This window comes from Salvelinus fontinalis, chromosome 40 (assembly GCF_029448725.1).
Source record: "Salvelinus fontinalis isolate EN_2023a chromosome 40, ASM2944872v1, whole genome shotgun sequence".
Lineage (NCBI taxonomy): Eukaryota > Metazoa > Chordata > Actinopteri > Salmoniformes > Salmonidae > Salvelinus > Salvelinus fontinalis.
The window spans coordinates 29,641,443-29,654,696 of record NC_074704.1 but is presented as its reverse complement, the minus strand read 5'-3'; the positions used below and the strand labels follow the sequence as shown (position 1 = coordinate 29,654,696).

The following is a 13,254-nucleotide window of genomic DNA, read 5'->3' as shown; positions in this document are numbered from 1 at the left end:
AATTTAACCCTTTTGAAAATTATAAAAAGGTCCTTATCCTTCCAAAACCGCAAGCGACTTGTGTTAATGTTCAGATTGGCTCTTAACAAAACTCCCCCCTGTACAGAAGACGCCTTCGTCCAATGTCTTCTGTAATGGAACTGAGAGTCAGGATCCAGGTCTAGATGTAACCCAGTGGCAGGTGTAGGCATCTTAGACTCACCCGAGGCAATGTTACCATCTTCCCTCTCCTGTTCCTCTTCCCTCTCCTGTTCTACTCCCCTGTTCTCTTCCTTGGTTCTTCTCTCATCCTCCTCTTCCTCCTCTTTGACAATCACATTGAGCTCCAGTGTTTGACTGCAGTCCTCCAGCTTCACTGACGCTATCTCTTGATCTGGCTGTGAGCTTTTCTGTGCCGGACTCGGTTCAGTCATGGTATGCTAGAGGCGGATGCTTTAATAAGAAAGGAAAATAATACATGTAAAACCTCAACTCTAGATATGTTCAGGAAATTAAAATAACATATAAAACAATCAAATATAAATCACAATGGGAGGAACAGACTATTATGCCAGCGAGAGCGCTGCAGCTAAGCAATAAGCTAAAGGCCATTTCACTAATCACCATGTTTGTATATCAGTTAAATGGTGATGTAATGTACGACCGCGCCAAAAATATGTAGGCTTTCTACGCACAATGTTTTCACTCCGAAATAATTCATTCACATGGAGTTCCTTCCTTAAACTGTAATGGATTATTATCGATAACGTTCCTGTTCAGAGCAACAACCGTGACAGCCCAACGGACGGTAACCGTTTCTGTCTACCACCACACTGTTCAACATCTACCACATCGCTGACCGACAATAAACGTTAACTGTAAGTTTCAGCGTCTGGTTATAGTTTAAATTATTATAATCAAAACACGACAGATTACCTGAAATTCCTGGTCTTTTATTGTTTGATTAGACTCTGAGCATGGAGAATCGGATGAGCCAGTACTGTAAACTTCCGCCTGCGCACTAGGTTGAAGATACACAGCCTGCGCGCAGGATGGGAAAGGGCGTCATGTTCACGAGCGTCATGTAAGCGCAGCGGTTTGCCATCACACCGACCGATTTGCAACCCTCCTCCCAGTTTATCAGTAAAATACCAGCGATTTCAGGTAATTTAAACGATAGCCAACAGTTGAGCATTACAGTAAACGTTTATTGTCAATCGGTAATGTGGTAGATTGCAGCTGTTGAATAGTGTCAGTTTTTCGGGCTGCAGCGGTTGTTGTGGTGTCCATCTGTCATGTTTTTTTGTGTGTTTTTTACTCAGGGTCGTTATCGATACAAGCCATTGCATAGGTGAGGACTCAACATTAATGTATATCTGAGTAACACTATGGTACTGTGTAAAAAAAAAGGTGCTGATTAGTTAACTGCCCCTTATTGTTTTACTGTAGCGCTTGTTGCACAAGCAAGAGAACTGACTCCTCACACCGTGACAAATATAAGGGAAAGAGGATACATAGTCAGTATGTGTGTGTATATATACTATACTACCGTTGAAAAATGTGGAGTCACTTAGAAATGTCCTTGTTTTCCATGAAAACATACATGAAATTAGTTGAAAAATGAATAGGAAATATAGTTAAGATGTTGACAAGGTTATAAATAATGATTTTTAATTGAAATAATAATTGTGTCCTTCAAACTTTGCTTTCATCAAAGAATCCTCAATTTGCAGCAATTACAGCCTTGCAGGCCTTTGGCATTCTAGTTGTCAATTTGTTGAGGTAATCTGAAGAGATTTCACTCCATGCTTCCTGAAGCACCTCCCACAAGTTGGATTGGCTTGATGGGCACTTCTTATGTTGGGCACTACAAGACCCTGCTAGGTAAAGTCCCCCCTTATTTCAGCTGGCTGTTCACCATAGCAGCACCCACCTGTGCATGCGCTCCAGCAGGTATATCTCTCTGGTCACCCCCAAAACCAATTCTTCCTTTTTGCCTTCACCTCCCTTATCTCACTTCACTTGCTCACATTGTATATAGACTTATTTTCCTACTGTATTATTGACTGTATGTTTGTTTTACTCCATGTGTAACTCTGTGTTTTTGTATGTGTCAAACAGCTTTGCTTTATCTTGGCCAGGTCGCAATTGTAAATGAGAACTTGTTCTCGACTTGCCTACCTGGTTAAATAAAGGTGAAATAATAAAAAATATGAAAATATGTACCATACGGTCAAACTGCTCCCACAACAGCTCAATAGGGTTGAGATCCGGTGACTGTGCTGGCCACTCCATTATAGACAGAATACCAGCTGACTGCTTCTTCCCTAAATAGTTATTGCATAGTTTGGAGCTGTGCTTTGGGTCATTGTCCTGTTGTAGGAGGAAATTGGCTACAATTAAGCTCCATCCACAGGGTATGGCATGGCGGTGCAAAATTGAGTGATAACCTTCCTTCTTAAAGATCCCTTTTACCCTGTACAAATCTCCCACCTTACCACTACCAAAGCACCCCCAGACCATCACATTGCCTCCACCATGCTTGACAGATGGCGTCAAGAACTCCTCCAGCATCTTTTCATTTTTCTGCGTCTCACGAATGTTCTTCTTTGTGATCCGAATATCTCAAACTTAGATTCGTCTGTCCATAACACCTTTTTTCCAATCTTCCTCTGTCCAGTGTCTGTGTTCTTTTGCCCATCTTAATATTTTATTTATATTGGCCAGTCTGAGATATGGCTTTTTCTTTGCAACTCTGCCTAGAAGGCCAGCATCCCGGAGTCGCCTCTTCACTGTTGACGTTGAGACTGGTGTTTTGCGGGTACTATTTAATGAAGCTGCCAGTTGAGGACTTGTGAGGCATCTGTTTCTCAAACTAGACACTCTAATGTACTTGTCCTCTTGCTCAGTTGTGCACCGAGGCCTCCCACTCCTCTTTCTATTTTGGTTAGAGACAGTTTGCTCTGTTCTGTGAAGGGAGTATTATACAGCGTTGTACGAGATCTTCAGTTTCTTGGCAATTTCTCACATGAAATAGCCTTCATTTCTCAGAACAAGAATAGACAAGAATGAGTTTCAGAAGAAAGTTTGTTTGATGGCCATTTAGAGTCTGTAATCGAACCCACAAATGCTGATGCGCCAGATAGTCTAGTCTAAAGAAGGCCAGTTATATTGCTTCTTTAAATAGCATAATTGCTAGCATAATTGCAAAAGGGTTTTCTAATGATCAATTAGCCTTTTTAAAATGAGAAACTTGGATTAGCTAACACAGCGTTCCAAGGGAACACTGATAATGATAATGATGATGGTTGCTGATAATGGGCCTCTGTACGCCTATGTAGATATCCCATTACAAATCAGCCGTTTCCAGCTACAACAGTCATTTACAACATTAACAATGTCTACACTGTATTTCTGATCAATTTTAATGGATAAAAAATTGCTTTTCTTTCAAAAAACAAGTAAATTTCTAAGTGACCCCAAACTTTTGAACGGTAGTGTGCATGTATATTATATATGTTTTTCTGTTTGTTTATTTCATTTCTGAACAACACTTAGATTTTAGTTTTTTTGATTCAGACACTTTTTTTTTTAATTAGAAAAAAAGCATCCAGTCCACTTCATACCATGTCTGAACTGGGTTCTGGCTGCCGTGTTCATACCATGTCTGAACTGGGTTCTGGCTGCAGTGTTCATACCATGTCTGAACTGGGTTCTGGCTGCAGTGTTCATACCATGTCTGGACTGGGTTCTGGCTGCCGTGTTCATACCATGTCTGAACTGGGTTCTGGCTGCCGTGTTCATACCATGTCTGAACTGGGTTCTGGCTGCCGTGTTCATACCATGTCTGAACTGGGTTCTGGCTGCAGTGTTCATACCATGTCTGGACTGGGTTCTGGCTGCAGTGTTCATACCATGTCTGAACCGGGTTCTGGCTGCAGTGTTCATACCATGTCTGAACCGGGTTCTGGCTGCAGTGTTCATACCATGTCTGAACTGGGTTCTGGCTGCAGTGTTCATACCATGTCTGAACTGGGTTCTGGCTGCAGTGTTCATACCATGTCTGAACTGGGTTCTGGCTGCCGTGTTCATACCATGTCTGAACTGGGTTCTGGCTGCCGTGTTCATACCATGTCTGAACTGGGTTCTGGCTGCAGTGTTGCAGCCCATAGAAGCTCACAACAGGGTCCAGAGATGGCATCAGTGAAGCTGGAAGACTGCAGTCAAACACTGGAACTCAATGTGATTGTCAAAGAGGAGGAGGAGGAGAGAGAAATCGAGGAGGAGGAGGAAGAAGAGTATGAGGAAGATAATGACATTGACTCTGGTGAGTCCAGGTTGGCTACACCAGCATTTTGGTTACATCATAGTCCTTACAGTCCAGATCTAGGTTCTAATAGTATTTAAAAACGTTCAAATACTTTCAGTGTTTGCTTGAGCCTACCTGAAGTGTCACCAAGTTAAGCGGGGTGATGGTCACTTTTGAGACTATTCCGTTGGTTCAAATGGACCAGGCACATATTGATTTCAATCAAGCACAGACTGATTTTAAATTCGAATTGAACCCATGTCTACTATTGTCTAGTGTGGCACACACAGCATGTGTAGTCCAAAAATAACCCCTAAGCCCCTGTTTTGATGTTGTTCAAGTAGATATGGAAGAAGAGGAGGACCAGGGAGAAACAGGTGCGGCTAACCCATGTAACACATTACAATAGAAAGAGAATAGAATAAAGCCTATTATTATTACTATTATTATTATTATTACTATTATTATTACTATTTGTATTGATAATACTATTACTGTTATTATTACTACTGCTATTATTATTATTATTACTATTACTATTATTATTATTATTACTATTACTATTATTATTATTATTATTATTACTATTATTATTATTATTATTACTATTATTATTATTACTATTATTATTATTAATACTACTATTACTATTATTATTGTTATTACTATTATTATTACTATTACTATTATTATTACTATTACTATTATTATTACTATTACTATTATTATTATTATTAATACTACTATTACTATTATTATTACTATTACCATTACTATTATTATTACTGTTACTATTATTATTATTACTATTACTATTATTATTACTATTACTATTATTATTATTATTACTATTATTATTATTATTATTATTACTATTACTATTATTATTATTATTACTATTACTATTACTATTATTATTATTATTACTATTACTATTATTATTACTATTATTATTATTAATAATACTATTACTATTATTATTTTTATTGATAATACTATTACTGTTATTATTACTACTGCTATTATTATTATTATTACTATTATTATTATTACTGTTATTAATATTCTTTACTATTATTATTACTATTATTATTTTTATTGATAATACTATTACTGTTATTATTACTACTGCTATTATTATTACTTATTATTTTTATTAATACTATTACTACTTATTTTTTATTAATAATACTATTACTGTTATTATTACTGCTGCTATTATTATTTTTATTAATACTATTATTACTACTTATTTTTTATTAATAATACTATTACTGTTATTATTACTACTGCTATTATTATTATTATTACTGTTCTTATTGTTAATACAAGTATTAGTACGGTTATTAATACTATTACTATTAGTATTGTTTTTACTATTATTATTATTATTAATACCTATTATTATTGGTATTCATATTCATATACATATTATTTGTACTATTGTTAATACTATTATTATTAATACTATAATTATTAATCATATTATTAATACTATTATTTTTATTAATATTGTAATTATTAATCATATTGTTCATATTATTAATACTTATTATTACTATTTTTTATTATTAGTACTAATACTACTATTATACTATTATTATGTTATTATTATTATTATGTGAAGATCTATTATAAATTGTTTTAATGAACATTGTGTTCCAGTCTTATTGGTTTGATGTTTTACAGGGCTTGTTATTGTTAAAAGAGAGGAGGAGGAGGAGGAGGAGCGGGACAGAGAGAAGAAGCATGAAGAGGAGGAGGAAGGTGTGGATAGGACTAAGCCAGGTATTTATTTAAACAAATGAAACCACTAATTCATATACACATTAATATACAATAAACACATTCAACTACACATTCATATACACATTAATATACAATAAACACATTCAACTACACATTCATATACACATTAATATACAATAAACACATTCAACTACACATTCATATACACATTAATATACAATAAACACATTCAACTACACATTCATATACACATTAATATACAATAAACATATTCAACTACACATTCGTATACACATTAATATACAATAAACACATTCAACTACACATTCAACTACACATTAATATACAATAAACACATTCAACTACACATTCATATACACATTCATATGCAATGTGCTGTACCCACACATTTCAACATGGCCACCATTGTTCCTGTTCCCAAGAAATCTAAGGTAACTGAACTAAATGACTCTCGCCTTGTAGCACTCACCTCTGTCATCATGAAGTGCTTTGAGAGACTAGCCAAGGATCATATCACCTCCACCCTACCTGATACCCTAGACCCACTCCACTTTGCTTACCGCCCCAATAGGTCCACAGACGATGCAATCATCATCACACTGCACTATCCCATCTGGACAAGAGTAATACCTATGTAAGAATGCTGTTAATTGACTACAGCTCAGCATTCAACACCATAGTACCCTCCAAACTCATCATTAAGCTTGAGACCCTGGGTCTCGACCCCACCCTGTGCAACTGGGTCCTAGACTTTCTGACGGGCCGCCCCCAGGTGGTAAAGGTAGGAAACAACATCTCCACCCCGCTGATCCTCAACACTGGGGCCCCACAAGGGTGCGTTCTCAGCCCTCTCCTGTACTCCCTGTTCACCCATGACTGCGTGGCCATGCACGCCTCCAACTCAATCATCAAGTTTGCAGATGACACTATAGTGGTAGGCTTGATTACCAACAATGACGAGACAGCCTACAGGGAGGAGGTGAGGGCCCTCGGAGTGTGGTGTCAGGAAAATAACCTCTCACTCGATGTCAACAAAACAAAGGAGATGATCTAGTTCTGAAGGATTCATTCAGGATAGAGTTGGCCTGTCCAGGAGCAGGTTAGTTCTGAAGGATTCATTCAGGATAGAGTTGGTTCTGAAGGATTCATTCGGGATAGAGTTGGCCTGTCCAGGAGCAGGTTAGTTCTGAAGGATTCATTCAGGATAGAGTTGGTTCTGAAGGATTTATTCAGGATAGAGTTGGCCTGCCCAGGAGCAGGTTAGTTCTGAAGGATTCATTCAGGATAGAGTTGGCTGAAGGATTCATTCAGGATAGAGTTGGCCTGCCCAGGAGCAGGTTAGTTCTGAAGGATTCATTCAGGATAGAGTTGGCCTGTCCGGGAACAGGTTAGTTCTGAAGGATTCATTCAGGATAGAGTTGGCCTGTCCGGGAAGAGGTTAGTTCTGAAGGATTCGTTCAGGATAGAGTTGGCCTGCCCGGGAGCAGGTTAGTTCTGAAGGATTCATTCAGGATAGAGTTAGTCCTGAAGGATTCATTCAGGATAGAGTTGGCCTGCCCGGGAGCAGGTTAGTTCTGAAGGATTCATTCAGGATAGAGTTGGTTCTGAAGGATTCATTCAGGATCGAGTTGGCCTGTCCGGGAACAGGTTAGTTCTGAAGGATTCGTTCAGGATAGAGTTGGCCTGCCCAGGAGCAGGTTAGTTCTGAAGGATTCATTCAGGATAGAGTTGGCCTGTCCAGGAGCAGGTTAGTTCTGAAGGATTCATTCAGGATAGAGTTGGCCTGCCCGGGAGCAGGTTAGTTCTGAAGGATTCATTCAGGATAGAGTTAGTTCTGAAGGATTCATTCAGGATAGAGTTGGCCTGTCCGTGAACAGGTTAGTTCTGAAGGATTCATTCAGGATAGAGTTGGCCTGTCCAGGAGCAGGTTAGTTCTGAAGGATTCATTCAGGATAGAGTTGGCCTGCCCGGGAGCAGGTTAGTTCTGAAGGATTCATTCAGGATAGAGTTAGTTCTGAAGGATTCATTCATGATAGAGTTGGTTCTGAAGGATTTATTCATGATAGAGTTGGTTCTGAAGGATTTATTCAGGATAGAGTTGGCCTGCCCAGTTTGCAGGTTAGTTCTGAAGGATTCACTGCCATAGAAATGTAACTGACTAAAAGGTGTGCCAAATTCATAAGACTGGTTGTCCTTTTAAATAATTTTCAAACCAGCTACATGCAGCCTGGTCTAGGCCTCAGAGTAAGTCATGTAGTATTTAGTAGCATTTATTGGGATCCCCAATAGCCCGTCTTCCTGGGCTCCAAACAGGAAATAAAACGCAATAAATAAAATACATGATATACATAAAATATACATAAAACGACATAATCTCCTGCCTCTGCCTCACGCTTCAGAAACAGGAGATCCCTCCTGTCCTATGAGCCGTTCTGGCTTGTACAAGCCAAGGCTTGTGGAAGGCTACTTACCTACATACAGTGCACACGCAAAGTATTCAGACCCCTTGACTTTTTCCACATTTTGTTACGCTACAGCTTTATTCTAAAATAGATTAAACAAATAAAAAATCCTCATCAATCTACACACAACACCCCATAATGACGAAGAGAAAACAGGTTTTCAGAAATGTTTGCAAATGTATTAAAAATTAAAACACAGAGACCCTTTGCTAGGAGACTCGAAATTGAGCTCAGGTGCATCCTGTATCCATTGATCATCCTTGATGTTTCTACAACTTGATTGGAGTCCACCTGTGGTAAATTCAATTGATTGGACTTGATTTGGAAAGGCACACAATTGTCTATATAAGATCCCCCAGTTGATAGTGCATGTCAGAGCAAAAACCAAGTCATGAGGTCAAAGGAATGGTCCTTAGAGCTCCGAGACAGGACTGTGTCACGACACAGATATAGGGAAGGGTTTCCTAGAGCTGGCCGCCCGGCCAAACTGAGCAATCGGGGGACAAGGGCCTTGGTCAGGGAGGTGACCAAAAACCCGATGGTCACTCTGACAGAGCTCCAGAGTTCCTCTGTGGAGATGGGAGAACCTTCCACAAGGACAACCATCTCTGCAGAACTCCACCAATCAGGCCTTTATGATAGAGTGGCCAGACAGAAGCCACTTCTCAGTAAAAGGCACATGACAGCCAAAAGGCACCTAAAGGACTCAGACCATAAGAAACAAGATTATCTGGTCTGATGAAACTAAGATTGAACTCTTTGGCATGAATGCCAAGCGTCACGTCTGGAGGAAACCTGGCACCATCCCTATGGTGAAGCATGGTGGTGGCAGCATCATGCTGTGGGGATGTTTTTCAGCGGCCGGGACTGGAAGACTAGTCAGGATCGAGGAAAAGATGAATGGAGCAAAGTACAGAGAGATCCTTGATGAAAACCTGCTCCAGAGCGGTCAGGACCTCAGACTGAGGTGAAGGATCGCCTTCCAACAGGACAACGACCTTAAGCACAGAGCCAAGACAACATAGGAGTGGCTTCGGGACAAGTCTCTGAATGTCCTTGAGTGGTCCAGCCAGAGCCCAGACTTGAATATCCCAGTAATCGCTGATCAGAAGGTACATCTAAGAGGAGGAGGAAGGTGTGGGTAGGACCAACTCAGATCAGAATATACATTTAGGAGAAGTCAACTTCCCTTTCTACCTTTTTAGATACCGATGCATAGTATAGCATATAAAATAGAAAACAAGTGTTTAACCCCTGTAATGTTGCCATTGAAACAGGAGAGGTTGCCAGCTCTGACCCAGACAGCCTAGAGGACCCTGACCCGGAGAGACCGTACCTCTGCTCCCAGTGCGGCAAGAGGTTCACTGCAGCCAGCAGCTTGAAGATACACATGATGACCCACAGCGGAGAGAAACCCCACCAGTGTTCCGTTTGCGGGAAGGCCTTCCTGCGATCCTATGACCTGAGACGACACCAGGTGGTTCACAAAGGTGAGAGAAACACCCCATACCCTGATGTTAAACTATTTTATTGACTGTGGCACAGGTACACTATTGTGTAAAACAATGAATTTGAAGATGATCTCCACTGTATGTTTGTTAGCTAACTATCCAGACAGTTTTTAAAAATAACTGCCAACATTCCATTAAAACAATGCAGTCAATCCACAGCCATACACTGGCTGAAATCAGTTGTTGACAGGACTTAGACAAGTTGTAAATGCAACTAGTACTGATATTGTATCGTATAGTAACTCACTGTTTTCCAAGAGAACACACATTGAGACATTATGGTTTGTTTACATATATTTTAGAGGCTAATTATATCGGAAAATGTGTATAAAACCTGTATAAACTGTATTTATAATTATATGACCAATATTTTTAGGTAGACTAATTCTATTACCCAATTTCTGATACATCACATGCCTTTTATTTTCCTGCGTCAGTTAAAGCAGGAAATGCATCACCTACTGCCATTCATTCCAATTAGACAGGGTTGGATTTCTCTCTGACCAAGATGGCTGCCATTTTCAGACCATTATGGAACTTTGAGGGTTTACAACACAGCCCCTCTAGTAATTGAGTAGGATCTCTATGGGTGCAGGTACATGGTATTGTAGAAAATTTGGGGTGTATCTCCGACCAGGATGCAAACTGGGTCCAGGAGACTGTCAACCCAACAGTGATCTGAACCTCTTGACGAGGTTGCTAGGTGTTGGGTTAAGGTCGCTATAGTATTTTACTGTATGTACAGTATACTGTTAAGCATGCAAGTGATGCTGTTCTCTCCTCTCTCTCTTCTCCTAGCAGCGTATCTAACCCCTATAATGTTGTCATTGAAACAGGAGAGGGTGCCAGATCTGACACGGATAGCTCTGAGAAGCTGCACCGCTGCTCCGAGTGCGGAAAGAGGTTCCTCACAAAGACGCGGCTGAACAGACATGCGCTGATTCATAGCGGAGAGAAACCACATCAGTGCTCTGTCTGCGGGAAGTGTTTCTTACGACCCGACGACCTGAGGAGACACATGACCATCCACACCGGAGAGAAAACCAAGCACGTCTGCCATCCGTGTGGGAAGACCTTCACCTTGCTACGGCACCTCAAGATCCACCAGCGAGTACACACAGGAGAGAAACCATACCACTGCTCCAAGTGCCCGGAGAGTTTCGCCCACCTGTTGGAGTATAGGAAGCACAGACAGACCCACCGTAAGGAGAAACCATACCACTGTGATGAGTGTGGCAAGATGTTCTCCCACTTCAGAACCCTCAAGGTTCATCGTCTGATCCACACAGGAGAGAACCTCCACCACTGCTCCTACTGCGGGAAGGGCTTCACGATCAGAGGGAACCTCAACACCCACCTACTGACCCACACCAAGGAGAAACCGCATCAGTGCTCCATCTGCGGACAACGCTTCGCAAGATCCCAGTGCCTGAAAAAACACAAGCTCAAGAAGTTACACATGGAAGAGGTCCTCTACCACATCTGCGACTGTGGTAAGAGCTTCACAGATGTAGAGAAGCTGCAGACGCATGCAAGGACGCACTTGAAGAACCTTGAGAAGAGGTTCTGCTGCTCGTACTGCGGCCGGACGTTCGTACGGGCTGGTGACCTTCAAAGCCACCAGAGAACACACACTGGAGAGAAACCGTACGTCTGCACTATATGCGGGACCCGTTTCGCCCAGTCTGGGAACCTGAGAGTGCACCAGATCACGCACACTAAAGAGAGGCCGTACCCTTGTACTGTCTGTGAAAAGGGGTTCACCACACCGGGGAGTCTGAAGGTGCACATGAGGCTCCATACAGGGGAGAAGCCTTATGTCTGTAGCCTGTGTGGGAAAGGGTTCCATGTACCCAAATTGCTGAAGAAACACCAGGAGCATCACACAAGCGAGATGACAGCCTCCTTGGACATGACATAGGAAAAGCCTACAATTTGTCTGGAGGACTTTTATTTTGGAAAACACATGTCCTCAATGAGACCAGTGGCCAGTACTTTAGTCACTGAGGTCTATCCTTTCTCAATTAATCTTTCCTCGATTATCTCGCATCCTCTCTCCTCACCTCAACTGTATTGGAGGAGAATATCTAAAGTCCCTCCCCTCAGACCTTCTCCTCCAATGAGTTTTGAGAAGAAGCTGAGGAGAGAGAATGCAAGGACTTCGAGGACTGATGAATTGAGAAAAAAAATCAGGTTTCAATGGCCAAAGGATTGCTGGTGGTTTCTCTGCTGCTCTCATTAACACTAGCATCGCTGGGCCTCGGGCACGTACCAGTGGAGCGTCTACATTTGAAACAGTCTATAAATCCATTTAAGGACATGGGTTTTCAAAATAAAAGTCATCTGAAATTGTGCTCCAAATGTGCTTTTCAACATCTCACTAGTTCATGACTGAATTTGTAGTGCTTCATTTAGTGATACAGCCTTCATAAAGCTTCTCTAGGTTAACGCCATATATGAAGACAGTAATGATATATAAGGATGTGTTACATCATGTGTTGCCCTCTTTAGGTAGCCTAGTGGTTAGAGCATTGGGCCAGTAACTGAAAGGTTGCCAGATCGAATCCCTGAGCTGACAAGGTAAAAATCTGTCATTCTGCCTCTGAGCAAGGCAGTTAACCCACGGTTCCCCTGAGCAAGGCAGTTAACCCACGGTTCCCCTGAGCAAGGCAGTTAACCCACTGTTCCCTGGGTGCGGTGGATGTCAATTAAGGCAGCCCCCCCTGCACCTCTCTGATTCAGAGGGGTCGGGTTAAATACAGAAGACACATTTCAGTGGAAGGCATTCAGTTGTACAACTGACTAGGCTTTTCCATTATAGCCATCGTGGTTATTATTTGACCCTGCTGGTCATCTATGAACGTTTGAACAATCTGGCCTTAATGGTCACATGGACTCTTAAATCTCTACCCGACACAGCCAGAAGAGGTCTGGTCACGCCTCGGCGCCTGGTTCCTCTCTATCCGGCACAGCCAGAAGAGGACTGGCCACCCATCAGAGCCTACTTCCTCTCTAGGTTTCTTCCTAGATTTCTGCCTTTCTAGGGAGCTTTTCCTAGTCCCCTTGCTTCTGCCTCTGGATTGCTTGCTCTTTGGGGTTTTAGGCAGGGTATCTGCAGAGCACTTTGTGACACCTGCTGATGTAAAAAGGGCTTTATAACATATGATTTGACACGATGTGAACACGTCAGTATATGTTATGACAATAAATGCTAACTGTGTAA

The 13,254-nt window shown here is 41.2% G+C and overlaps 2 protein-coding genes across 3 annotated transcripts in view; one reads left to right on the top strand and one right to left on the bottom strand.

Annotated features, from left to right (window-relative positions):
- LOC129839695 (zinc finger protein 345-like) overlaps nucleotides 1-1,018 on the bottom strand; it is a 24,678-nt gene extending 23,660 nt beyond the window's left edge. For both annotated transcript variants that reach the window (XM_055907269.1, XM_055907270.1), the window contains exons 1-2: nucleotides 916-1,018; nucleotides 203-432 (exon numbers count right to left, since the gene is read on the bottom strand). In XM_055907269.1, the coding sequence (XP_055763244.1) occupies nucleotides 203-413 (211 nt within the window). In that variant the 5' untranslated portion in view covers nucleotides 414-432; nucleotides 916-1,018. The remainder of the gene's footprint in view (nucleotides 1-202; nucleotides 433-915) is intronic.
- On the top strand, nucleotides 1,005-13,254 carry LOC129839696 (zinc finger protein 883-like). Its single transcript, XM_055907272.1, has 7 exons — nucleotides 1,005-1,143; nucleotides 1,302-1,330; nucleotides 4,137-4,306; nucleotides 4,633-4,665; nucleotides 5,978-6,076; nucleotides 9,798-10,010; nucleotides 10,868-13,254. The coding sequence occupies exons 3-7, from the start codon at nucleotides 4,174-4,176 to the stop codon at nucleotides 11,950-11,952; spliced, it is 1,563 nt and encodes a 520-aa protein (XP_055763247.1). The 5' UTR covers nucleotides 1,005-1,143; nucleotides 1,302-1,330; nucleotides 4,137-4,173; the 3' UTR covers nucleotides 11,953-13,254.